Source organism: Squalius cephalus (genome assembly GCF_949319135.1).
Source record: "Squalius cephalus genome assembly, chromosome: 1".
Lineage (NCBI taxonomy): Eukaryota > Metazoa > Chordata > Actinopteri > Cypriniformes > Leuciscidae > Squalius > Squalius cephalus.
The window spans coordinates 3196673-3224041 of record NC_137122.1 but is presented as its reverse complement, the minus strand read 5'-3'; the positions used below and the strand labels follow the sequence as shown (position 1 = coordinate 3224041).

At 41.5% G+C, this 27369-nt stretch overlaps 1 protein-coding gene and 1 long non-coding RNA gene across 2 annotated transcripts in view; one reads left to right on the top strand and one right to left on the bottom strand.

Annotated features, from left to right (window-relative positions):
- LOC307156695 overlaps window positions 1-27369 on the bottom strand; it is a 343191-nt gene that overhangs the window by 234892 nt on the left and 80930 nt on the right. The window lies entirely within an intron of this gene.
- The window catches only part of LOC307156380 (uncharacterized protein), a 67496-nt gene that overhangs the window by 28221 nt on the left and 11906 nt on the right, over window positions 1-27369 (top strand). Inside the window, exons 3-6 of the mRNA XM_079867691.1 lie at window positions 11965-12143; window positions 12533-12844; window positions 12942-13277; window positions 14083-14202. Coding sequence (XP_079723817.1) covers window positions 12083-12143; window positions 12533-12844; window positions 12942-13277; window positions 14083-14202 — 829 coding nt within the window. The 5' untranslated portion in view covers window positions 11965-12082. The remainder of the gene's footprint in view (window positions 1-11964; window positions 12144-12532; window positions 12845-12941; window positions 13278-14082; window positions 14203-27369) is intronic.

The following is a 27369-nucleotide window of genomic DNA, read 5'->3' as shown; positions in this document are numbered from 1 at the left end:
TACATTTTATTTCAACATATTTTTGTCGATTTTTACTCAACTCAGTACGGCAATACAGTTTGCTAAAACATCATCATTCATTCACACAGAGACGCAATTTAAATTTAAACTGTCTTTTTGCGAGCTGTGATAAACAGAGCGCATCTCTGCGGCTGCCGTTCATTAATTCACAGAAACGCGATTAACTTGAGAAGGAAAAAAAACGTACTACATATTCGGATCCTCTCTCCTGCAATACCCGCACTCTGAGGTAGATTTTCCATTATTAATATTTCTCACAGCGCTGCCAGATGGTGTAAACACGTAGGCTACAATGATCTGAATAAACTTGTGTTTTCTCGAGCTGATATGGGGGCGTTCACAGGTTTGCTTGGATTGCCTCAGTAATTTGCGTTTGAATAGCACGCGCTCTCCGTGGGCGGAGTCACATTACATTTGAATTAGCTCTAATTAGCTCGACTGGAATCGCTCTTTTTTAATACAGATTTCACAAGATGAGAATATTTGTTTTTTATATAAATTACCTCATTTAAAAGAATAGAATTCAAGCTTCATGCCTGTGTATCTGTATGTCTGTTTGACTGAGTATTCGCTGAGTTACAGTTCATTTTCGGACGCGTTTCAGAATGGTCTTCACTGACAGAGAGAAGGCAGAACTCGCATCACGTTTATTTTTCTTTATTTGGCAAAAAGCACAACACTTTGTTTTTATTGTGAGTATACACAAAAATAATACACATTTAACAGAATCGATTGATGTATGAAACTTGCTTGTAATATCAAAGTCCACAGAGCAAAATTAATTTCTTTTGAACTGAACTGAAAAAAAGCGAGCTGGTATCGCCGGCGATACCGTCGACCCCAGGGGGTTAACATATACACATGTAGCGCCCTCTCCCGTAGATTTAAGCGGGAGGGGTCCTGGGTTAGTTTATTGTTAGATCTCTCTAAGTAGCCTCTGAATATTATTAACTTTATTTCAATAAACCCTTATTTCAATATTGGTGTGCTTATAAACAGACTAAAATAACCACAAAGTCTTGTAAGTGAAATAGAAACTTTAAGTACTTTTAAATAAAATGGTGAAACTCGAATAGCAATTGAAAGTAAAATAAAAGTCAAGACCACAGACACATACACTGTCAAGAGTTCAGGTGAGAAAACAGACAAAACTTTCAGAGATTAATTTTGACTCTGGCTTCATACATACTGTCATTGTGAAATGGTTCTGATCTAAGCCATTCAATTCCTTATTTGGCAAAATTCCATTGCCAGATGATGAGAATCTTTATAATAAATAGATTTCTCTTTACAGCGAGGTGTCTGTGGGCTGTGCTCTAAGTGTGATTTCCGTAGTGTTTTCATAGCTGTGATCTCACTGTTGAGGTCTGGAAACATGTTACTGCTGAGTGAGAGAACTCACAGTTTGACCACAGTAGAGCCGTGATCATCTCTGAACCCAGTTGATGAATTTAAAGACTGCCCTTCTGCTGGTTCTGGCATTGGTCCAGAGAGTTGGCGATCTGTCTGATCTGCTCTTTCAGTGGATGCATCGTGCCTCGAGTTTGGGCCTAATCTCCAGTCATCCTACCACCTGCCCTCTAGACCCCATCCCCTCACACTTTCTACAAGCCATCTCTCCCACACTTGTTTCCCACACTACCAGCACTCACACACATCAACAACTCATCCCTCCATACTGGCATATGGCTTACTCGGGTAACTCCATTGCTTAAAAAACAACTCTAAACACATCACTCAGAGAGTTACAGACCTGTCTCTCTCCTACCATTCATTGCGAAAACACTTGAACGAGTTGCTTTCAACCAAGTATCATCTTTCCTGTCTCCTGGGCATTCAACCGAGACGGCATTACTGTCGGTCACAGAAGCCCTGCGGATCGCGAAAGAGTATCACAGTATCTCTGAGTATCACAGTTACTCCACTCCACTGGTCTGAGTCCTATCTCACAGGTAGATCCTTCAGGGTCGCATGGAGAGGCGAGGTATCCAGAGCACATCAACTGACCACAGGGGTTCCCCAGGGTTCAGTGCTTGGACCCCTCCTCTTCTCCATCTACACCACATCACTGAGACCCATCTTACAGGCTCATGGTTTCTCTTACTATTGCTATGCTGATGACACACAGCTCTTTCTCACATTGTAACCAGATGATAAAATCACAAAATCACTCTCCATAACATTCTCATTCACGGTTCCTTGCTGGTGGAATGATCTCCCCACCCTCATCTGGAATGCAGAATCCCTGACAACATTCAAAAGACAGCTGAAAACTCATCTCTTCCGTGAGCAAAATAATTATTCTCTTTTCCTTTAATCCTCCCTTGTCTGACTTATGCTACTCCAAGCAGTGCCGGAACTTTGTATTTTGAGCAATTCTTGCGTTGTTTTTTCCTCTTCATGGTGACTTGCTTGCTGTATTCCTCATTTATAAGTCACTTTGGACAAAGGCAGTGTCACGTAGTGATGTTACGTATTACACTGAAGCTTCGATGCGCGTATCACACAAGCGACGCAATTTCTAGTGAAGCCCCGTATCGGGGCGTGTATCGGTTTACTAGAGTCACGTGATCGATGACAAACGAAGCCTCACTTTCTGTTAAATCACGTGTGCGTTTCGCTTTGGGTGTCAGAAGGCTCGAACTCCAGATCGTATTTAACGAGTCATTGTTGCCTCAGTCTGGTTGATGGGTTTGTGAGGAGAGTGCTGTACTTTGAAAGTTAATCAATATATTACATTTAAATAAGCAACATTTATTTTTCACTACTTAGGTTATTATTATTTTTTGTTTTTGTGTCTTTTTTTGTAAAATCTTTGCACTTTTTGGTGATTTTAGGTAATTTGGTGTTGGTATTTGGGTCTAGGGTGGGATTAGGGGGGAAGAGATAGGGTGTTGGTGTTTGGTGAAGGGTTTGTATTTAGAGCACTGGCAACAGCCAAAAATAATAAATATAATTAAAAACTTTATCACCTTTCTGTCATTCCTACAGTTAAGCACTATCAATAACAAGTGTCATAAGCACATTTAATAACAGATGATCCTCAGACAATGCCCTTATTCATTTTGTGTGTGTGTGTGTGTGGAGAGAGAGAGAGAGAGAGAGAGAGAGAGTAGGCCTACATTAAATCTTGTTGAATCATATAAGCTTATATTATATTTTATTGTCACACTTTAATGGGAAAATTAATTTATTTAATGAACAAATCAAACACAAACATGTAAGGCTTTTATTTGGACACATAACATTGAAACTATGGAGTGTGTTGTGGTTGCTTCATCTGCCAGAGCTTCTAAAACAAGCTTCTGGCTGCTTTATTTTAAATAACCACCAGATGGCGCTGTTCTCGACCAGTTCTTGACACTCTCGAAGCTTTGAATCTTTTCCCGGAACAGTCAGGGGAAAGCCTCAGTGATTCATGAGGCTTCATTTCCCCATCCCTATTGTCACGGGATGGACACAAAAAGGGTAAGATCCATGTGTAGTTTAATGGGGTAATCCGTAATCATAAACCAGCCAGGCAAAGGATCAAAATCCATACAAAGACAGTCCAAAAACAAGAAACAATACAGGAATGGAACTTTGACATCAAACAGGGACTCCATGACAATAACTGAAACAGACAGGGTATAAATAGACAGATACAAACCATATGAGTGGGAACAGCTGTGTGCAATGATCAGTGATGAGTTCAGACAAAGGATTATGGGAAATGCAGTTTATGATGTGGTGGTGACGGTATGGGGAAGAGACCTCTAGTGGACACCCAGGGTACACCAACCAGACACTGTGACAGGCATCTGCTAAATGACTAAATGTAAATGATTGGTTCGCCATGTCCAAACCACAGACAGAGCATCCACGGCAGGGACAGATCAGGATTCAATAGGGCAATGACTCAGTTGACATAAGAAATAGAAAAAAAAAGCAAGAAAAACAAAAAACACGGCCCTGCAGAAACAAAGCCCAAAATAATCATTATTCAGCTGTTCAATAAACTGTTTAAATTAAATAAATTGTCAGTTTCATCACGTTTGATTTGGCCTTAATCCAGATAGTTTCATTCTTCTTTCATGTGTATTTCTAACTTTTCCCGTTCATCTCGATCTCTCTTTCTGTCGGCTTCTATTACCCTTAAAGCGTGACTTCTGAGGATTTTTTTCTCGAAAATAATCTATTTTTAACATTACGTAACATTGCGTTTAAAGAGTAAAGCAGAACGTTATAATCCATGTGTAGAAACTCCCTGAAGACATTTAATATCTGCTTTACAGACGCTCAATGTGCAAATGCAGGTTTATTTTACCAAGCTGATGCTAATAATTACTGTACAATACTTTTAAAAACTGATTTATAACTCAGGAGTCATGGATAGTGGAAACCTTTTCAGTACCAATTTTATCACTAATAATTTCAAGAGTTTACTTCTAGAGTTTAATGGCATGCAGGAAACTGCTAAAATACAGAAGTGAAACTAACAGTAATGCTAAGAATAGCCTGTAAGGGTGGATCTCCTGCAGGGGTTCAGTCTGCAAGACTGCCGAATGACTAAAGAAACGTTGTCAGCAAGATGGTAGAAAACTGCACATTTCTTGTCTATTCCACCCACTGCCACTTATACCAACGACGGAAATAAGCGCAGTTACAAGAGCTTAATATGTGGGAGAGCGTTGCTGTAGAGAGTGATGATATTGTATTGCAATATGAAGCACTTCAAAGTCGATACCAAATCAAAACTAGTTAGCACATTTTGTAACTGAAAAGGTTTAATGACAAAATATGGTAATGGTTACACTTAAAATATAGTTACAAAATAGATGTATGAGATGATTATAACTTGTACCACTTATTGTACCTAGCATATATGAAATATGTTACGAGAGGGAGAGAGAGAGAGAGTGTAGAGAGGAAAGAGGAGGTAGAGAGAGAGAGAGAGACTTTAAGATCACTTTATTTACAAAAACATTAAAGATTTAACATTTTTAGTAAAAAAAAGAAACCTTTTAAAACCAACTAGAATGAGAGCAATGGGGTTTAAAAAAAAAAAAAAAAATCTCTTTTTCTTACATTTCCTCTACTATCAAAACTCACTCATGCATAAATTTGGAGACATCCATCAGTGTCAACATCACAAATACATTTTCTTATGCCCCATTTACCTCTGAAAACATCCAAGTCATTAACCATTATTTATACTGGATTTTGTTAACCCCTGTAACACTGCAACCACATCAGTTGATCCACCATCATTCAATTTTCTTTTTCGTGACAACCAAAGCCATTTTGGCTTGCCCGAATAAAAAATCTTTATTCTTCTTTATTTCTTCTTTTTTTCCTGCTGTATTTAGGCCCATAAATAAAAAACATAGGCATAAAAACTTCCCCCAGGGTCTGACACCACTCTTCTAATTTGTTAAATAATGGCTTTAGCCTAGCCTGACTACGTCAGACTTCTTACTTCCGCTCAATTTCATTTCACTTCTGTACTCAGTCTGAGACAGCGTAATAGCTTTCCGTTTTCCTCCGGCCTGAAAACAGCCGGGCCAATCAACGAACAGAGGGCGGGCTGAGAGCCGTGACGTAGACACTGATTGTACCGTGGATGTGTAGATTTTTACTTCACACAATCTGCTAAAGTCGCGCACAGCCATGTTCACTCCGGTATTTCGCTCGATGGTTTTGTTTTCGCATCATACATGTGTTTACAGTGGAAGTTAGATGCGGCTGAGCATGCGCATAACACACGCCATAACCAAACGTTATGTGATTGGCTTACAGGTAACCGCGGGTAACCAATGATTTTAAACGTCTGACAAGCGCCCCCCCCCCCCCCCCCCCCGCGAGAAAAAAAAACGCTTTTCAATTATGCCATGCCAGACTCAGTCTACGAAGCAAAGCGAAGTAGCAGAGTTTGGTATTACCAGGCTAGCTTTAGCCTAAAACAGTTAAAAAACAAATGAAAAACTGTTTCCTGCATCCCACAGAACGGACAGCCCTTCCCTACCTGTGGGTCAAGGTTTGCTGTTTGTGACTATTATCCCATGCACAATCCTCCACTGAAGGTCTCCGGACCTGTTCTCTAGAGGAGTCTTGTACAGGGACCTCCAGCAGCCTTTGGGGGAAGCGCCTGGCCAAAAAACCTCCTGCCACTTGGACTCTCTCACACTCTCAAGCGAGTGCAGATGTGACACTTTCACACACAGTACATAAAAAGCTTTTTTCCCAGTGTTACTAAAAAGTTACAACTGGGGGGTCTTAAAAGAAAGCAGGCCTCACTCAGTCTCTTTCCATATTCCAGTGTCTGCTGAAAAAGCCAGTTCTGGGAAAGTAGAGGTTTCCTCCTCCCCACCAGATGACTCTAAAACCAGTCTATAGTCCTGGGGCAAAAACTCACGTATTTCAGTCAGCATTCTCTCCACCACTCGCACTGATCTAATATCCAGTATTTGAGCCAAATTTTCATCAGATATCCACCCGTCCTCAGAGATCAAAAGTCCAACTTTTGTCATTTTTGCAGTCCATAAAGCTCTTCTGAGGGAGACTGAATTAAAAATGTCCAAAGCCAGTGCTGGGTTTAAGAGCAGAGGTTCTTCCCTCATCCACAGGTCCAGCGCACCATTTGGCCTCCGAGATATTTTTGAAAGCGTCCATGCTCTCAGTACTGACCTTTAGAAAGGTGTCAGTCCTGTTAAGTCCAGCTTGTCGATGTCCATGAGGAAAAAGGTGTCGGTCTAGCCCAATTTTACCTGCTCTCCTCAGAAGAGCACAGGCCACCTCAGCCCAGCTCACATGCTCCCCGTAGAGTAGACTCCGAGCCACCTGGAGCCTGAAGGCTCGAATTCTGGAACTGATGTCGACCAGCCCCTGTCCTCCTTCCTGAATAGGCAGATACAGCACTGGTGCCCTCAGCCAATGCTGTCCCGACCAGAAAAAGTCCACCAGGTTTTTCTGGATTTCCTTTACTAGATCTTCTGGAGGCTCTAGAATCATCATCCTGTGCCATAACGATGAAGCCACCAGATTATTGCAGACCAGGACCCTCCCCCTGTAGGACAGCCGAGGCAGCATCCATTTCCAGTGAGACAACCGAGCACACACTTTCTTCACTAGGCCCTCCCAGTTTTTTCTTTTATATTCGTCTACTCCTAAAAACACCCCAAGATATTTAAAACCTGTTCTCCCCCGCTGTAATCCACGAGGAAGTGATGGACTATTCAGACCAAGACCACACCAAAGAGCCTCACTTTTACCCCAGTTAACTTTAGCCCAAGATGCCTTCCCATAACATTCTAGAGCTCCTTTTAAAGATTGAACCTCACTCTGACCACTAATTAACCATTTAACCATTTAAACCTGTGAGCTCTCTTCTTAATCTACATAACAGAGGCTCAATAGCTATGCTGTATAGCTGAGCCGAGAGAGGACACCCTTGCCAAATACCTCTTTGGATCTTCACAGGAGTACTGAGGCCTCAGTATATAGCAGTTTAATCTTAGAGATAAAAACATCCCCAAATCCAAAAGCCTTTAACGTATTAAAAAGATAAGTATGGTCAACTCTGTCAAAAGCTTTTTCCTGATCTAATGACAGAAACCCAATATTAATATTATTTTGAAAAGCAAAATCAAGCATGTCCTGTACCAAATGTAAATTATCTGTGATGGATCGATCTTTTATTCAGTAAGACTGGTCTTTGTGTATGATTTCATACAATACAGTATTTAGCCTGTTGGCCAGACATTTAGGAAGGACTTTGTATTCTGAGCATAAAAGCCAGAAAATTTTAAATTTTGAGCATTAAATTTACCTTTTTTGGGGAGTAGTGTTAAAACAGCCCACCGGCAGCTTGCAGGAAGGATTCCTTCTGTAATGCAGTTTTGCAAAACCTCAAAGTAGTCATGTCCTAAAACAGTCCAAAAGTTCTTCTAAAACTCTGCAGGTAATCCATCCAAGCCAGGTGCCCGTCCTGAAGACAGCCCCATGACTGCAGCGGAAACCTCCTCAAAGGTGAGCTCAGTCTCTAACAACTGTTTGTGCTCTGGAGTTAACACAGGAAGGTCCTGATGCAGTTCATTTGTGCAACCGAGGTTTCAGCAGCAAATAAATCAGAATAAAAATCCACAGCAATTCTACGCATTGTGACTGGATCAGAGGTTTCTTTTCCATTATTTTCTATAACAGTACATCTGCTTTTCCTGTCCAGCTTTTCTCTCCAAATAAAAAAAAATAAGATGTAGGACCATCCATGTCCCTTGTTGTTAAAAAACGGCTCCTTACAAGGGCTCCTTTAACTTTTACATTTAGAATGAGGCTCAACTGATTTTTCTTTTCTGTCCACAGTTCTTGTAAATCTGCAGTCATGGTCTTCTCAATGTAAATGATCTCCTTTTCTAGCTATTCTAATGTCTTTTTTTAAAACAAAAGAAGAATGGGTTGCATATTGCTGACAGAACCCTTTTATATGAACCTTGCTGATTTCCCACCACTGAATTATACTTTCATGTAAACATTTTTCAGTTTAACAGGTTTCCCAAAAAACTCCAAAGTTCTCACAGAAGTACATCGTCCAGAGAGAGAGAGAGAGAGAGAGAGAGAGAGAGAGAGAGAGTGTAGAGATAGAGAGAGAGAGAGGAAAGAGGAGGTAAAGAGAGAGAGTGTGTGTAGAGAGAGCGAGAAAGTGTCACGAACTGCTCCGAGACACGAAGGTTGAGATCCAAATGCAGCTTTAATTAAAGGGTTATCCAGAATCGTAATCAAACACAAGCAGAGGGTCAAGCACAGGAAGGCAGTCCAAACAAACAAATAAACAAATAAACTAACAAACAAAACAAAACAGGCAGGGGTCAGAGGCACAAGAGTAATCCACGGATAGTGATGTGACATTTGAACCGAGGCGTCGGAGCTTGTGTCGAGAAAAGATGGGCGTGCCAGATGAAGCCGCGCTTCGAGGCTTGTGTTGTTAACGTGAAAATCACGTGACTAATGACAAACGAGGCCTCGGTTTGTGTGGATACGTCATCGGTTCGGTCTGATTGTCGCTTCTGGATACAGGGTGTTCGCACCTTGTGGGTGTTGCAGGAGTAGTACAAGCAGTTGTAGTAGTGTCAGAGAGTTAGATAACTACTGTATCATTGTCATTGTCGTTATTGTGTCATATATGTGTTAGGGCTGTATTATTACATTATCAGGTTAGAATAGTTATAGTATATTGTTATTATTAATTATAGTAGCTATATTATAGTCTTGTGATATTAATTAGATTAAAAATATATCTCAATACAAATCTATTGTAATCCTTCCTTCACCCACCCCAAACTTGAGTTTTGCAGTTTACTCCTCTATATCCCCAGTCCAATAAGCACAACACTGCACTAAAACTAGTAACAGTTTACTGCACAATACAATATTACCACCCCAGACTATTCTGTTGCAGTTTACTTTATTACACTCCCTCCACCATAAGCACTGCACTCAACACAGTGTCACTTTTGTTGTTCATACTGTCACTATCCAAACAATTTATTATTAATTAATTAACTGTGTTTGACAGTTGTCTCTGCACAAGTAAATTCACACACTGGTTCAGAATGAATTAATTTGCCTGCTATATCTTTGCACGGTCTCAGTGGTTCAGGACGCCTCATTTTGCCATCACTATCCACGGAACAGGCAAGAAATCCAAAAACCAAGAGACAGGAAACCAGGGAAAACGCTCAGAAATGCAGTGCAACAACATAAAAAACTTTGCAGTGAGTGAATGAGTGTACATGGAATAAATAGGCTGAAACCAACAAGGTAATGAGACACAGGTGAATGCAATCAGTGATGATGAGTCCGGGCAGTGAGTTCTGGGAAATGTAGTTTGTGAGAGTGACAATAGTCTGGTGTGGAGTGCCCTCTGGTGGCTCTCAAGGGCACTCCAGCTGGTGACCGTTACAGAAAGAGAGAGTGTGTGTGTAGAGAGAGAGAGACAGAGAGAGAGAGATAGTGTAGAGAGGCTTAAACTGTCTTTTTGCGAGCTGTGGTAAACAGCGCGCACCTCTGCCGTTCATTCATTCACACACAGAAACGCGATTCACTTGAGAAGGAAAAAAAACTTACTACAGTATTCCTCAGCTCAGTCGGATCCGTTGCTCCTCGAAATACCAGCACTTCTGAGGTACATTTTATATTATTATTATTCCTCACAGCGCCTCGAGATGGTGTAAACAAGTACAATGATCTGAATAAACTTGATGTGTTTTCTCGAGCTGATGTGGGCGTTCTCAGTTTGCATGGATGTCTCCGTCATTTGCGTTTGAATAGCGCGCGCTCTCCGTGGGCGGAGTCACATTAAAAATAATTAGCTGAGATGAGAACGACTGACATCTCGCTCTTTTCTTACAGATTACATGAACTGAGAATATATGTTTTTTATAAAAATTACTTCATTTAAAAGAAGAGAATTCAAGCTTCATGCCTGTGTGTCTGTATGTCTGTTTGACTGAGTATTCGCTGAGTTATTGTTAATTTTCGGACGCGTTTCAGAATGGACTTCACTGACAGAGAGAAAGCAGAACTCACATCATGTTTATTTTTCTTTATTTGGCAAAAAGCACAACACTTTGTTTTTATTGTGAGTATACACAAAAATAATACACATTTAACAGAATCGATTGATGTATGAAACTGGTTTGTAAGATCAAAGTCAACAGAGTATTTGGACTCTCGTTTGAACTGACACGAACAAAAACGAGCCTATCGCGCCGGCGCGATTGCCGACCTCAGGGGGTTAACAATATCTTTATTAGACCTTTTACCTCAATACAATAATCTTACAAAGATTTCATTTCATAAATTAAATTTCTATTTCTACACATTTAAAAACATTTCATTTTCTCCAATTTGACAAAGTACTCCCCCCACTGACCAAATTTCAGAAAACATTACAATGTCACTGGCCAATTTATAATATGTATACTCTATCTTGATTCTAGCAGTTATCATCCCTTTTAGTACCATTTCAGCATTAATTGGACCTATACCTAACATTTTATTTTTTCTAGTTTTCCATATGGACAACGTAGCTGATCCCAACAGAAGATTCAGTAAACATTTTTTCCTCCTTTCTTGAAAATTATAAATTGGACCACTTATAAAATTCTGATAAGAAAAATTCTCCCCAAACTTTATAAAAAATTAAACATTCCCTCCAACCTAAAACAATCAATAAATAAGCGATTAACCGTTTCTTCTAAGCCACAAAATAAACAGTCTGTCCCCACTGCTGGATTCAGGTGTGCCACGTGTCTGTTCTTAGTACAGTTAATTCCCTCATAAGGTAATGCTTGGGACTTTCATTAACGTAAGCGTGTGAAAGCACATATTCAGATTATCTACAGATCTTATCACCCTTGTCTATATGGAAAGTTCCCCTGTTCCAGCCCCTTTGACTTCTCTTCGGCTTCACACCTTTTCTATCTGTGGAGCAAGAGATGCTCCAAGTTCTCTTCAAAAACACATGTGGTTTTAACACCCCTGAAACATGTCATGTAACTATAGCTACACACATACACTCTCTTCCTATGACCCTTAAGTTTGCAGGCCAAGCTCAAACTAGGCTTTAGGTTGAGCTCGCCCTGCAAATTCAACACATCTTCATTTGAAAATTTTATTTCATTTTCAACCATAAAACTGTATGCAATGTTTAATATTTTCTTATTTAATCTTTCAACTTCTCTGATAATCTTTATTAACTGCTGAGCACGATGAATCAGTTTGTCTCGAGAAGGTTGAGTCTTGGTGGAAGACCTTCGCCAGCGTCTTTCTCTCCTTCTTCTCCGTCTTGCGAGCTCTCTTTGCGTGATTCCTCTGGAGGTGTTCAACTACAAGATCGTCCATAACAATCTCACTCTGCACTGAAAAATCTCTGCACTGCAACATTAGGCTTTATGTTTATTTCAGCAGTGATGGTTGGTTGGTCAGATAAACAGGAAGTTAATAACCACAGGAGGAGCTGATGATGTTTAAAGGAGGAGCTGTAACTATATATAATGAAGAGGAAGACTGACAGAAACACAAAATGGCTGATAAGTGTGATCTGTGTCTGCTGGGACTGATCATTCTCTCTTCACTTCTCACAGGTAAAGAAATCTGTATTTTCTCTAAAGACATTTAGTGGAATTAGTCTGGAAAGAGTTCATTTGAACATGCTCAGTTTATTCTTGCACACATTCACGTTGTGATCTCAGAGTTGTGTATTGATACACACAGATCATACTGTATTATTCCTGATACTGGACATAGTGTCACTCAAACATCTGATGATGAAGAATTATCTTCATATTAAGAGTGTGTCAGTGATTTGAACAGCTCTCTGATAAAGACTAATAGTTTATTCTGGAGAGTGTGTGGTTTGCTTTAAGTCAGGAAAAATACTATGATTTAAAACTTCTGCTTTTTATTCTGGTATGTTTTATGGTTCATTTATTAATATATATCATAATGATCACTGAGATATACTGTGTTTCAGGAACCAGTGGATATGATATTGTGTTCATCAGTTCTGGTGAAAATGTCTCTCTGTCCTGTAATAAAACTCTTTCTGACTGCAACTCAACTACATGGATCTACTATAACATACATTCAGGGTTAGTTAAACTGATTACTGGAGGGATAAAGAATAAAGACTCAGAGAGATATGAGAGACTGAGTCTGGAGTCTGACTGCTCTCTGAACATCAAGAACGTCACAGGAGAAGATTATGGAGTATACAGATGCAGTCAATATGTGAATGGAGAGAAACGAGGAACTGATGCTGATGTTTTTCTGTTTGTTCTTCATGGTAAGTTTATGATTTTGTGGTCAATTTAAAAAGGGCAGATTCTCCCTTTAAACTCAGATGATGATTGAAGAATCTGTGATTTGTGTCTTGTGTTCAGTTTCAGTGTTTCCATCACCATCATCTTCATCATCATCTTCATCTTCTCAGACTGAGATCAGTCCAGGCCGCTCTGTGACTCTCTCCTGTCAGTTGTATTCAATCTACTGTGATCGTGTCAGTTCTGCGGGAAATTATCTGTTGTGGGTGAATCAGACTGGTGTTGATCTGAAGACAGACTCCAGATATCAGATATTATCATCATCGGCTCCAGATCTCTGTATCCTCACTCTGACTACAACACTCCTGAATGAAGATGACAACAGAGAGTGGAGATGTCAGCTTAATCGCAGATTTCAACTCGAGACCTCAGTCAGATACACTGTCAAGTATTCAGGTGAGAAAACACTCTTTTCTGACAGATTTGTGAAAACTTCCACAGATTGGCTCTACTCTTTCTGATGGCTTCATACGTTTTGGAGTTGTAAAATATTAGTGGTCAAAGTCATAAACAGCATAACAATCCTTATAATTCCCAATATTGGCCTCCTACATGGGTCATACATGATATATTGCATAAATCAGACGAGTGTATTAAAGCCTAGTATGACCCATGTAGGAGGTCGGGTTTAGGAATTATAAGGCTTATGTCCTTCATTCAAGCTGAAGGTTTATTTGCAGAAGCTCAACTGTGTTTCACTCTCATATAAACCAGGAATAAATTATACAGTAACACAATAATACAGTTATACAGTAATACAGTACAGTCTCTTCTCAACTCATAAGGTCCAAAAATCCAAATCGGGCAGCGCTCAAGCAGAAACAGCTGAAGATCTTCCAAACCGTAAATCATGCCCAGATTATTTGGAATCCGCAAACAAAACCAATGGGGATTTTAGGAGGACACATTAATATAAGGAGTATTCTACTTATATTCAAATTATAGACAGTTAACTGATTCTAACCTGGATTACTTGTGTGTGACTGAAAGTCGGCTGAATCCATCCACTCCAACAGACCTGATCAACATACCTGGCTATAAGTGTTACAGGAGAGATAGGGACCAAGGAAGGGGTGGGGGTGTGTCCATATTAATTAAATAAATAAAATAAAATAAAAACTACTGCCACTGTAAACTGTGATGATGGAACACAAACTGCAGGTCATGATCGATATGAACATATGATGTTAATGTCCTACAGGTGATGCGTCTGAACATTCATCTTCTGCAGATCCAGTCGCTTCACCAACACTGATTCCAGTCAGAAGCTCAAACTCTGAGAAGACATCAAGCCGAACTACAGCAGCAGCTCCTACACAAGGTTCATGATCACATGATCACTGTATAAATAGATTTATTTTTGGTCAATGGCGATAGTCATTCTCCTCCTGACAGCTTGAGAGTGAAGTAAGAAGATAATAGATGACAGACTCGTGCACATATTCATCATTTCTGTGATGTGAAGCTCCAGTATTATGTGATGATGATGTTGTGTATATGTGGCATTATGTGTTGAACTGAACTAACAGACGTGATCCACAGATCCAGCTGATACAGCATCAGAAACTGAAGTCAGTGTGACTGCCCAGGTGAAAAAAAAAATACACTAAAATACATTTTATTTAAGTGCACTTAGTACACTTAATTAGTACACTTCCATAATGTACTTAAAGTGCTCTATTTTCGCGCACTTATTTTGTACTTAATATACTAAAAGCTTATCTTTAGTACTTCTTAAGATAAACTTAAGATCATCTTAGTGTACTCAACTGTGCTATTTTGAGACACACTGAAGATGAACTAAAGTGTATTTTTAATATACTATTTAACTTTCTGGGGTCGAGAAATGCGCCGGCGCGTTTTGCTGGATTCACATGCAAATCTCCACATGGAACGCGATCGCGCTCATTAGCCTACCTCAAAAACAAAGCACGAAAAAACTTCACAAGTCTCTGCTTTTCGTCGAGTTTGAAAGACGTACACGGCGTGAGCTTACATTGGCTTTACCTCAGAAGAAGAGGAACGCAATTTGAAGACAAGTAAGATGTAAGGTAAGAAATTCTTACTTATTAGTTTATGTTATTGTTGCATAAACTTCACATTGCAGTTGAACTGTTGCTAGATATATGGTGAATGTTATAATATTTGGACCCGTGTTTACTGTTACTGTGTTTGTGGATATCTGCTCAAACGTAGATATGTATAATATGGTAACTATAATGTTTCATATTTTGGAGCGAGCTCTGGTTTTGAATGTATCATATTTGGAGCGCGATCGCGTTTGAAAAGCAAAACGCACCAAACAAATGCTTCATGTTTTTACTATTATCTCATTTCATATCATCATAACGAATGGAAACATTTGAAGTAACATATGATAATCAATATATTTTTCTCTAGTGTAGTTGTTACTGAAATCTTTTGGAAGATTTATATGCTGCTATTAGTTATTGTTATTATTATTTTATGCAGCACTGTGCATAGCCTATGCTTACAAGGCACAACAAACCTGGTGGTCATTATATATTGTTGGAAACATTTGTGTGTGTGTGTATTCTGTGAATTTTAAAAAGCAATTTTAAACAGAAAAATCTAAAATTTATTCCCAATAAATTTTAGATTTTTCTGGTTAAAATTGCTTTTTAAAACTTTTTAAAACTATATTCCCTATAGTTTCTCTTGATATCAGTATGTTCACTTTTTTTTTTTCTTTCAGGGCCCAGATGCCACTGAGTCCTGCTGACTTCAACATTCACATGAGTCTCTGTATATGAACATGGTAAAGTGAAAATCAAACACCTTGGAAATGAAAGGTATGCACAATGTTTTTAGGAATGGCACAAAGGTCTCTGTCTTTGGATCATTGTTTTCAACAGTGTGCTTTTTTGTCATTTGTTGTGTATCATTGGATTATGTTGTGTTGTAAATAAATCCAAACAATCAAAAAGCCATTCTTTTTTAAATCTCCTCAATCTTTGTGCAAGGTTGCTCAGAATGATAGGGCCTGATAGCTCCTAAAATAGGGCCATTAGAGAGTGTCTTTGTCTTTCTCAGGTGTGAAAAGCTCACATATTAATGATGTGATCCGCCCCTTTGCATAAAGCTTTATCACACAAAACACGTCTTAGAAATTTTAAATCAATATATTGTCTTCTCTGAATGAGCAGTCAGGATGATTTTCACATAGTTTTGGAGCAAATATTCTAGGCTACATGATACAATTTTCAAAAGTCTTGTGAAGAAATAATCAGTAGGGGTTTCATGACCTTATTTCAGTGACAATTTTTTTTGTTGTATTTTCACAAACCACGCATAAATGTCATTATCTCAAAACTACAAACTTTTACACACATGATGCTGATATATTATTGTAGCAGAGTTTGTGCTAAATACAGTGTAATCAGACTTTAGCCATGAAAATGTCACAAGTAACAGAAATAAGCACAAATGTCAGAGCATGTCAGAACACCTCCAGGCCCAGAAAACACCGCAGACCCCAGAGGGTTAATCATTTTGCTATGTTCTTACACAAGTTACTCAAATGTACTTTAAGAGCAACATAAGTATGTTTTCTTTAAATACACTAAAACTTCACTCAAATGGTATGATTGTGTTTAGCATATTTCTTAAAAATTTAACTAAGCATATATTTATTACCAATGTACTTATTGTGCACTTTTTAGAAATATTAAAAGTATGCTTGTGTTTAGCATATTTCTTAAAAGTATAATTAAGCATATATGTATTACCAATTGTAGTACATTTGTCAGAAATATATTAAAATTATGCGTGTGTTTAGCATATTAATTTAAAGTATAATTAAGCATATATTTATTACCAATGTACTTCTAGTATACTTTTTAGAAATATATTAAAATGCAATTCAATGTATTTTTAATGCACTTCAAATAAGCATGTTGGTAATACAAATGTATTAGAAACATACTATTTGTATTTCAAGTATATTTTTAATACATTTAATACTACGTCTTTTTCACCTGGGTGCTGGATCATTGTACAGAGGTACGACACGTTCATTTATACTGACAGCTTTATAACATTAAACTATCAGTCAGTCTGTAAATGCTTCATCAATAACTGTTGATAGTTGAATATACTTGACTTCAGTCATGTACAGTTTCTCTTCTTCCTCTCATGTTTCCTGCAGTGATTGTGATTATTGTTGAGATCGCAGTGTTTGCTGCTCCTACTGTGATTCTTCTTCAGAAGAATCTGTGCAAAAATAAAATAAATAATAACCTCACTGTATAATATAGTATAAGAGTAGTATGTTTTAATCATGAAGAGACAGAGAAATCACTGTGTTACTTAACTCACCTCGCATTGTGAAGTTCTGTGCCCTTCTAAGAAGGACATATTTTTCTTTTCTTTTTTTTAACACCATGAGAAACCTTTCCAGATTTTTTAAATTCATAAGGTTTTAAACATTTCCTTATCTATATTGACAGCCAAAATGACAAATTCAACAAAGATGGGTAGGTTTATTTATATGAATTGTGGTTGAGACTCGTTATTCTTTTAAAACATCACCATAGCTAATTGGATGTTGAATGCGTCACAAACTATATACTGAAGCAATTATTTATTGGTCAAATCTGTGTACAATAGTTAATTGCACAGAACTAGAGGTCAGAAAAGAAGTTTATCAGGTGTGGTGGGATATGGACATATAATTAAAAAGTATTCTCATTTAAATAATATAATACATATAATTTGTATAATATAAAACAATATGCATAAAGTTATCTACCTATCCTAAATATGATCTACACTGTTTAAAATGAATAAACAAAAACATCTACCTCAACATATTTCTGTGTAAAAATGATAGTTTTTTTTAAAGCATTCATTCATTAACTCAAAATTACTTTTATAGTAAGATACAGTGTCTTAAAATTACATATTTTATTCATATTCATCTGTAAAAATGAGAATGTTAGACAAGAGAAAAACATGGGATCAAAGACAAAATTTATACAGCAGGACCAATAAAATATTTACTATATTATTCAAATATGTATTTATAAATATACCTTTCCTTAATATCTCGGTATACCCATGCCTTCTACACCAGTGTGTTTTTGTGTTCACTTGTTTACAAAAAGATTACATAATAATGATAACATTACTAAACTGATAAGATGTAGGCCTACTTTTTATGATTAATGGTTAGTCATTGTTATCAATTAATTTGACCAATGTTCTAAAGCATTGCTAGAGAAAACAACTGTTAATGCATCTGAAGCTTAACATTTATGATAACCTTTAACCCTCTGAGGTCTGAGCTGTTTTCTGGGCCCTGGAAGTGTTCTGACATGCTCTGACATTTCTGGTTATTTCTGTTACTTGTGACATTTTCATGGCTAAAGTCTAATTACACTGTATTCAGCACAAACTCTGCTACAATAATATATCAACAGCATGTATGTAAAAGTTTGTAGTTTTGAGATAATGACATTTATGCGTGGTTTGTGAAAATACAAAAACAAATTCTCACTGAAATAAGGCCATGAAACCCCTACTGATTATTTCTTCACAAGACTTTTGAAAATTGTATGACGTAGCCTAGAATATTTGCTGCAAAACTATGTGAACATCACCCTGACTGCTCATTCAGAGAAGACAATATATTGATTTAAAATTTTTACGACGTGTTTTGTGTGAATAAGCCTTATGCGAGAGCTCATTAATATGTATGTCTTTTCTCACCTGAGAAAGACAAAGACACTCCCCTAACGGCCCTATTAGGAGCTATCAGGCCCCTATCATTCTGAGCAACCTTGCACAATACTGTAAATGAGGAGATTTAAAAAAGAATGGCTTTTAGATTGTTTGGATTTATTTACACAACATAATCCAAATAGACACAACAAATGGCAAAAAAGCACTTATTGAAAGACAGAGACCTTTGTGCCATTCCTAAAAACATTGTACATACCTTTCATTTCCAAGGTGTTTGATTTTCACTTTACCATGTTCATGTTCCAGAGACTCATGTGAATGTTGAAGTCGGCAGGACTCAGTGGCATCTGGGCCCTGAAAAAAAAGTGAACATACTGATATCAAGAGAAAGGCCTGCACGATTTTGGAAATAAATATTAGATTTTTCTGGTTAAAATTGCTTTTTAAAATTCACAAAATACACACACACACACACACACACACACACACACACACAAATGTTTCCAACAATATATAATATAATGAACACCAGGTTTGTTGTGCCTTGTAGGCATAGGCTATGCTTAGTGCTGGGTAAAATATTAATAACAATAGATAGCAGTATAAATCTTCCAAAATATTTCAGTAACAACCAAGCTAGAGAAAAATATATTGATTATCATGTTACTTCAAATGTTTCCATTTGTTATGATGATATGAAATGAGATAATAGTAAAAACATGAAGCCGTTTGGTGTGTTTTGCTTTTCAAATTTTCAAATGATACATTCAAACGCGATCGCGCTGCAAAATCTGATACATTCAAACGCGATCGCGCTCAAATATAAAACATTATGGTTACCATATACATATCTACGTTTGACCAGATATCCACAAACACAGTAGGCCTAACAGTAAACACGGGTCTAAATATTATAATATTCCCCATATATCTAGCAACAGTTCAACTGCAATGTGACATTTATGCAACAATAACAAACATGTAAGAATTTCTTACCTTAAATCTTTCTTGTCTTCAAATCGCGTTCTTCTTCTTCTGAGGTAGCCTAAATCCAATGTAAGCTCAGGCGCGTCTTTCAAACTCGACGAAAAGTGAAGTGAAGTGGTTTGGTGTTTTGTTGTTGAGGTAACGAGCGCGTTCGCGTTCCATGTGGAGATTTGCATGTGAATATCTTTTGCGCGAGTGGGCGTGGCCAAATTAACTGTAATGAGCAAGCGTTTGAGAAGCTGGACATCTTGTTGGTTTTATACAAATTACTTAAACTGAAAATATTTGTTTTCGTTTTGAACCCGATCATTTAAAAGTACACACTTAAATGTTTATAAAGGTGTATGGCTCATAAATGTGTGACAAGTATTCGCTGAGTTTTGTTTCAGTTTATAGACGTGCTCAAGAAAAAAAAGTTCACCGCGACGGAGAGGCAGAACGCACACCCTGTTTATTTTCTTTATTTTACAAAAGCACAATGTTTTGATTTGATTGTAAGTGGACACATACAAAAGTAGAAATATCACAGATTCTTTTTTTATATTTCTTTTTTCTGTATGACCATAAATGACGGAGTAATTTAAGTTTATAGTGCTACAATGTGGAGAAAATCCAGCAAAACGCGCCCGCGCGTTTGCCGACCTCAGAGGGTTAATAAAGTAAAGGTTGTGTATCAAAAAGTTAGTGTAAAGCAACATCCAAAGCATGCAACATGCAACTCCAAGTTCTGATGTTGTCTTGAGCTATCAGCCTGTTGGAAACTTTTTCCTTCGTCCAAGCAGAAACCAGGAGACATTGGGATCACGTTCAAGAAGTTTATTCTTTATTGAGGACTTCGCGTTGACGTGGCTGCAGTTCTTCCAAAGTCTAATCTAACATAACTTTACATGGTATCTTATAGGCATTTTAGGAGGAGGGACTTTTGGGGGTGGAGACCTTCCCTTTACAAAGTATGCAAATACAATATAGGCGTCAGCTCGTTACCAGAATTTCCGCAGCTCTGATCTCATCAGCATAACAGTGATCCAATCAGCCTGACTAGATCGCCCATACATTAACATTATCACAGAGACAAAAGCACAGCTGTACATTGAGCTTAATGGTCAGGAAATGCATAAAGACAAAGGGTGAGGGTGAGAGTCTCAGCAATTGACTCATTTAACTTACACTGGTAAAACCGGTCTGGCAGGAATCTCTTGCTGGAAACTCAATAAGCATCATTTATACCTCAAATGCTAAAATCAGTATTCTTCACCGTGATGTTTATGTAAGGAAGCATATCTGAAATAGATTCTTAAAATTTGATATTCTTCAAGCCTATAATTTAAAGGCTATTTTAATAATATGCAAACAACCTTGGGAGACAGAAAAAAGACACAAGAATATATTTGTAAATATTTATTTAAACAGCAATCACACACCTTTAAAAATCCTAATCTCAGTCATTCATGAGAAACGAACAGTTCTATATCATAGAATGTCAGCAACAACTAATCTGGGAAAATTTGGAGAAATATGCCTTTATTGTAGGTCTTCCAACGCTTCCTACAGGATCAGGTCTGTAATAGTTCAGGTAAACTCAGAGTACTGAAACACATGCTACAAAACGATTCTTTTCGATTATTTTCGTAACAATTATTTATCAAATATGTACGAGTAGTTTATGCTTAACTTCGTTCAACAGTTTCTGTGTGAAAAAACAGTGTTAGAAGACCCTCATAATGTCAGTAACACCAAGGTCTGTCAGTATCACTGAACCAGAACAAACTGAGGGAACGTCTCGGTTACATATGAGAGAACGGAGACGTGTCGTCGGGGGATTTCCCTGACGAATTGGGATCACGCTAGGGAGCCAATTGCCTTTGAGAGAATTAAAACGAGCCAATGGACATTGGCATGCAAGATTTGCATTCCGCGACCCGCCTATCAGCGCAGGTATAAAAGGCGGAAGCCCAGCCTGCCTGAGGAAGGCCTGGAATACACATACAGTGGGGCAAAAAAGTATTTAGTCAGTCACCAATTGTGCAAGTTCTCCCACTTAAAAAGATGAGAGAGGCCTGTAATTTTCATCATAGGTATACCTCAACTATGAGAGACAAAATGAGAAAAAAAAAAATATTTGCAAATTATGGTGGAAAATAAGTGTTTTGTCAGTAACAAAAGTTCATCTCAATACTTTGTTATATACCCTTTGTTGGCAATGACAGAGGTCAAACGATTTCTGTAAGTCTTCACAAGGTTTTCACACACTGTTGCTGGTATTTTGGCCCATTCCTCCATGCAGATCTCCTCTAGAGCAGTGATGTTTTGGGGCTGTCACTGGGCAACAGATTTTCTATGGGGTTGAGATCTGGAGACTGGTTAGGCCACTCCAAGACCTTGAAATGCTTCTTACGAAGCCACTCCTTCGTTGCCCGGGCGGTGTGTTTGGGATCATTGTCATGCTGAAAGACCCAGCCATGTTTCATCTTCAGTGCCCTTGCTGATGGAAGGAGGTTTTCACTCAAAATCTCACGATACATGGCCCCATTCATTCTTTCCTTTACACGGATCAGTCGTCCTGGTCCCTTTGCAGAAAAACAGCCCCAAAGTATGATGTTTCCACCCTCATGCTTCAAAGTAGGTATGGTGTTCTTTCTCCTCCAAACACGACGAGTTGAGTTTTTACCAAAAAGTTCTATTTTGGTTTCATCTGACCATATGACATTCTCCCAATCCTCTTCTGTATCATCCAAATGCTCTCTAGCAAACTTCAGACGGGCCTGGACATGTACTGGCTTAAGCAGGGGGACACGTCTGGCACTGCAGGATTTGAGTCTCTGGTGGCGTAGTGTGTTACTGATGGTAGCCTTTGTTACTTTGGTCCCAGCTCTCTGCAGGTCATTCACTAGGTCCCCCCATGTGGTTCTGGGATTTTTGCTCACAGTTCTTGTGATCATTTTGACCCCACGGGTGAGATCTTGCGTGGAGCCCCAGATCGAGGGAGATTATCATTGGTCTTGTATGTCTTCCATTTTCTAATAATTGCTCCCACAGTTGATTTCTTCACACCAAGCTGCTTACCTATTGCAGATTCAGTCTTCCCAGCCTGGTGCAGGTCTACAATTTTGTTTCTGGTGTCCTTTGACAGCTCTTTGGTCTTGGCCATAGTGGAGTTTGGAGTGTGACTGTTTGAGGTTGTGGACAGGTGTCTTTTATACTGATAACGAGTTCAAAAAGGTGCCATTAATACAGGCAACGAGTGGAGGACAGAGGAGCCTCTTAAAGAAGAAGTTACAGGTCTGTGAGAGCCAGAAATGCTTGCTTGTTTGTAGGTGACCAAATACTTATTTTACAGAGGAATTTACCAATTAATTAATTAAATATCCTACAATGTGATTTTCTGGATTTTTTTTTCTCATTTTGTCTCTCATAGTTGAAGTGTACCTATGATGAAAATTACAGTCCTCTCTCATCTTTTTAAGTGGGAGAACTTGCACAATTGGTGGCTGACTAAATACTTTTTTTTGCCCCACTTTATGTACTAGCCCAGTGGGACAGTGAAACATATGGCAGTCCCTGAGGTGGTCCCAATCCGGGGGAAGTGGGAGCGTACTCACCAGGGATGACAGAACGAGTCTGTCAAGGGGAAGACACAGCTGAACTGCACGTGGCATCATGGGTCACCGTAGAGACCACTGGAAAACACCCAGTCTACTAGCAACTCCTTACTAGAGGTAGCAGACCTGGCGCCAAGCGGTTCGCCACGCCTGGCACCAGAGGGGTGATGGAGGAACTCACGAGGCTATCCGACGTTGGGCGCCGTACAGAGCAAGGACGCACGTATCCGGGCATGAGGCGGAGTGGCGTAGCAAGCCGACACAACCTATTCCCTCGAACCACTGGCCGTAGCAAGTACTCGGGAGGAAACAGGTTCCACACGAAGGCTATAGAACCTAGCGAACATGTTTGGTGTCGCCCAGCCCGCAGCTTTACAGATGTCTGTCAGCAAGGCGCCTTGAGCCAAAGCCCAAGAAGCGGCCACACCTCTAGTAGAATGAGCCCGCAACCTGGGAGGACAAGGCTCACCCAGAGACTCATACGCTCGGGTGATAGCATCCACTAGCCAGTGGGCTAACCTCTGCTTAGAAACAGCATTCCCCTTCTGCGGTCCTGAAGCTTTGCGTTCTGTCAATATAAACCCGCAGAGTGCGAACGGGACAGAGAAAAGCTAGGGCTGGGTCTGCCTCCTCCTGGGGCAGCGCTTGCAGGTTCACTACCTGTTCCGTGAAGGGAGTGGTAGGAACCTTGGGCACATATCCGAGCCGGGGTCTCAATACAATGTGAGAAAGGCCCGGCCCGAACTCCAGGCACGATTCGTCAACCGAAAATGTTATTGCAGCGACATACACTTTGAGGGTGGAGGGAGACACCCTTCGCTCCAACCCATCTTGCAGGAAGGAAAGCACAACTCTGATCGGGCAAGTTCGGGGGTCCTCCTGACGGGAGGAACACCATACGACGAACAGGTTCCACTTCAACGCATAGTGGTGCCTCGTAGAGGGGGCTCTAGCGGAAGTGATGGTGTCTACCACTGCCTGTAGTAGACCACCTAGAACCTCTGCGTCCCGTCCAGGGACCAGACATGGAGTTTCCAAAGGTCTGGACGCGGGTGCCATAGAATTCCCCGTCTCTGGAAAATAAGGTCCTTCCTCAGAGGAATTGGCCAAGGAGGGGCTGTCGCGAGGAGCATGAGTTCCGTGAACCAAGTCCTCGTGGGCCAATATGGCGCCACTAGAAGGACCTGCTCCTCGTCCTCCCTGACCTTGCACAGGGTCTGTGCAAGAAGGCTCACTGGGGGAAACGCATACTTGCGCAGGTCCCTGGGCCAGCTGTGAGCCAGGGCGTCCGTGCCGAGGGTCCCCTTGGTCAGGGAGTAAAACCACTGGCAATGGGTCGTGTCTGGAGAGGCAAACAGGTCTACCTAAGACACTCCAAATCAGCTGGACCGTCTGGGGATGGAGTCGCCATTTTCCTGGAAGGGGGGGCTGCCATGAGAGCTCGTCTGCCACACGGTTGAGCGCCCCTGGAACATGAACGGCACGAAGCGACCTCAGATGCTTCTGACTCCATAGGAGGTGGGAGGCGAGTCGCGACATACGACGGGAGCGTAGAACACCTTGATGGTTGATGTATGCAATGGTCGCAGTGCTGTCTGTACGGACCAGTACGTGCTTGTGTCTGAGAAACCCCTTGAGGCGACACAAAGCTAGGCGTACTGCTTGCAACTCTAGGCAGTAGATGTGCCAATGCAGCTGGGGCCCCGTCCACAGACCCGAGACTGCATGCCCGTTGTACGTGGCGTGAACCCCCAACCCATGATAGAGGCATCCATGAAAACCACAGCATGCCTGGAAACCTGGACTAAGGGCACTCCGGCCTGAAGAAACACAGGATCCGACCATGGGGAGAAGGTTTGGCGACAGTGCGGGGTGACTTTGACCCGGAACGTGCCACTCTGCCACGCCCACCTCGGGACTCGATCGTGAAGCCAGCGCTGAAGCGGTCTCATATGTAACAAGCCGAGCGGCGTTACTGCGGCTGCGGCTGCCATATGCCCCAGGAGCCTCTGAAATTGTTTCAGTGGAACCGCTGTCCTGCCTCGAAAGGACCTGAGGCAGGTGAGCACTGACTGGACGCGTTCCTCCGTGAGGTGCGCAGTCCGGGCGACCGAGTCCAGCTCCATACAGAGATAAGAGATCCTCTGTACGGGGCAGAGTTTGCTCTTGTCCCAGTTGACCTGAAGCCCCAACCGGCTTAGGTGCCGAAGCACCATGTCCCTGTGATCGCACAACACATCTCGCGAGTGAGCTAGAATGAGCCAGTCGTCGAGATAGTTGAGGATGCGAACGCCTTGTTCTCTCATGGGAACAATGGCTGTCTCCGCGACTTTCGTGAAGACACAGGGTGACAGGGCCAGCCCGAAGGGTAGGACTTTGTACTGATACACTCGACCCTCGAAAGCAAACCGAAGAAACGGTCTGTGTCGAGGAAAAATCGAGACGTGAAAGTACGCGTCCTTCAGGTCGATCTCTGCAAACTAATCCTGGGGATGGATGCATTCGAAAATGCGCTTCTGCGTGAGCATTTTGAACGGGAGTTTGTTCAGGGCCCAATTCAATACTCGCAGGTCCAGGATTGGCCGTAACCCACCGCCTTTCTTGGGTACAATGAAGTAGAGGCTGTAAAACCCGGACCTCATCTCGGCAGGAGGGACCGGCTCGATCGCGTCCTTCGCCAGCAGGACATCGATCTCTTTCCGGAAGACAGGGGCGCCCACCGACCGCACACGGGTGAAGTGGACGCCCCTGAACTTGGGAGGCCGGCGTGCAAACTGAATTGCATAGCCGAACCGAATGGTGCGAATGAGCCATCGGGACGGACCCGGAAGCGCTAGCCAGGCTTCCAGATACCCTCCCAACAAACCAACCCGAACCATCGGCATACCATCGGAGGGGCAGCGAGGTGGATGACAGGGACCCGGTTCCAGTGGCATTGTAGCGACCGAGAGCGGGGTCACCTGCCTCCACCGGGGGGCAGATGGCAGAGAAGGCCCGTGGACATTCTGCTGCGGGCTGCCCCGTGTCGAGGGGAGGGGGAGAGACGCGGAACGAGGCCCTGACTCCTCGTATCCTGGTCTCTGCACCTCCGGGCCCAACTTTACTGCTATCCGCAAGCTGGGGAGAGGGGAACGGGAGTGGCGCCGCTCAGGGGGCGGCGCACACTGCCGTTCTGGCCCTCTTGGACGAGGGAGACTGTGTGCCCACCAGTCTCGGCCGTGGATGACCTGGAGGAGGAAGTAGAAACTGCTCTTTTATTGAAAATTTGGGAACAGTCCGCTGGCCCTCCCCCGGGGGAAGGAGGTGTGCAGAGGCACCCTCCTGAGCAGCATCCAGGTCCTCTTCCAGGTCGCCCGTCTCAGGGACGCTTCCCGCCTCTCTTCTTCTAGGAAGGGGCCGGGGGTGCCGGAGCGGGCTGGGCAGCCCTCTTGCGACTGGACTTCCGCCGCCCAGGGTTAGACTGCTGCCCGGGCGGAGGAGTGATCGCAGGAGGGCGCCCTCGGCGACTAGCAGCCGGAGGCTCTATGGCCACAGAAGACGGACCAGCAGCAGTCCATCTCCTGTGCAGGACGTGCCGTATTGCCTCCGACTGCTTCTGGGCGGCAGAGAACTCTTGGGTGAAGCTCTCCACCGCGTCGCCGAAGAGACCCCCTTGGGATATGGGCAAGTTGAGAAGTTTGTTCTTCTCCACTTCCCGCATATCCGCAAGGGTAAGCCAAAGGTGGCGCTCCTGGACCACCAAAGTGGACATCGCCCGACCCAGGGAACGTGCGGTGACTTTTGTCACCCGGAGGGCAAAGTCCATCGCCGCATGCAGCTCCTGCAGCAATCCTGGGTCGGGACCACCCCCTGCATGTCATGGAGTGCCTTGGCCTGGTGAACCTGCAGCAGCGCCATAGCATGCAGGGTTGGAAGCGGCGTCTCCACACGCCATGTAGGCATCCCTGGTCAGACCAGAGGAAAACCTACAGGTGCGGGAGGGGAGTGAAGGGGCACCCCGCCAGGAGGAAGCGGTCTTCGGACACAATTGTATCGCGATAGACCGCTCCACTGGGGGGATTCCCTCGTACCTGTGTGCCGCTCCGCCATCGAGAGTAGTGAGGGAGGAGGAGCAAGGTTGTCTACGTCTGGTCGCCAGAGGGGCCAGCCAAGACTTCCTCAACTCCTCATGCACTTCCGGGAAGAATGGTACCGGAGCG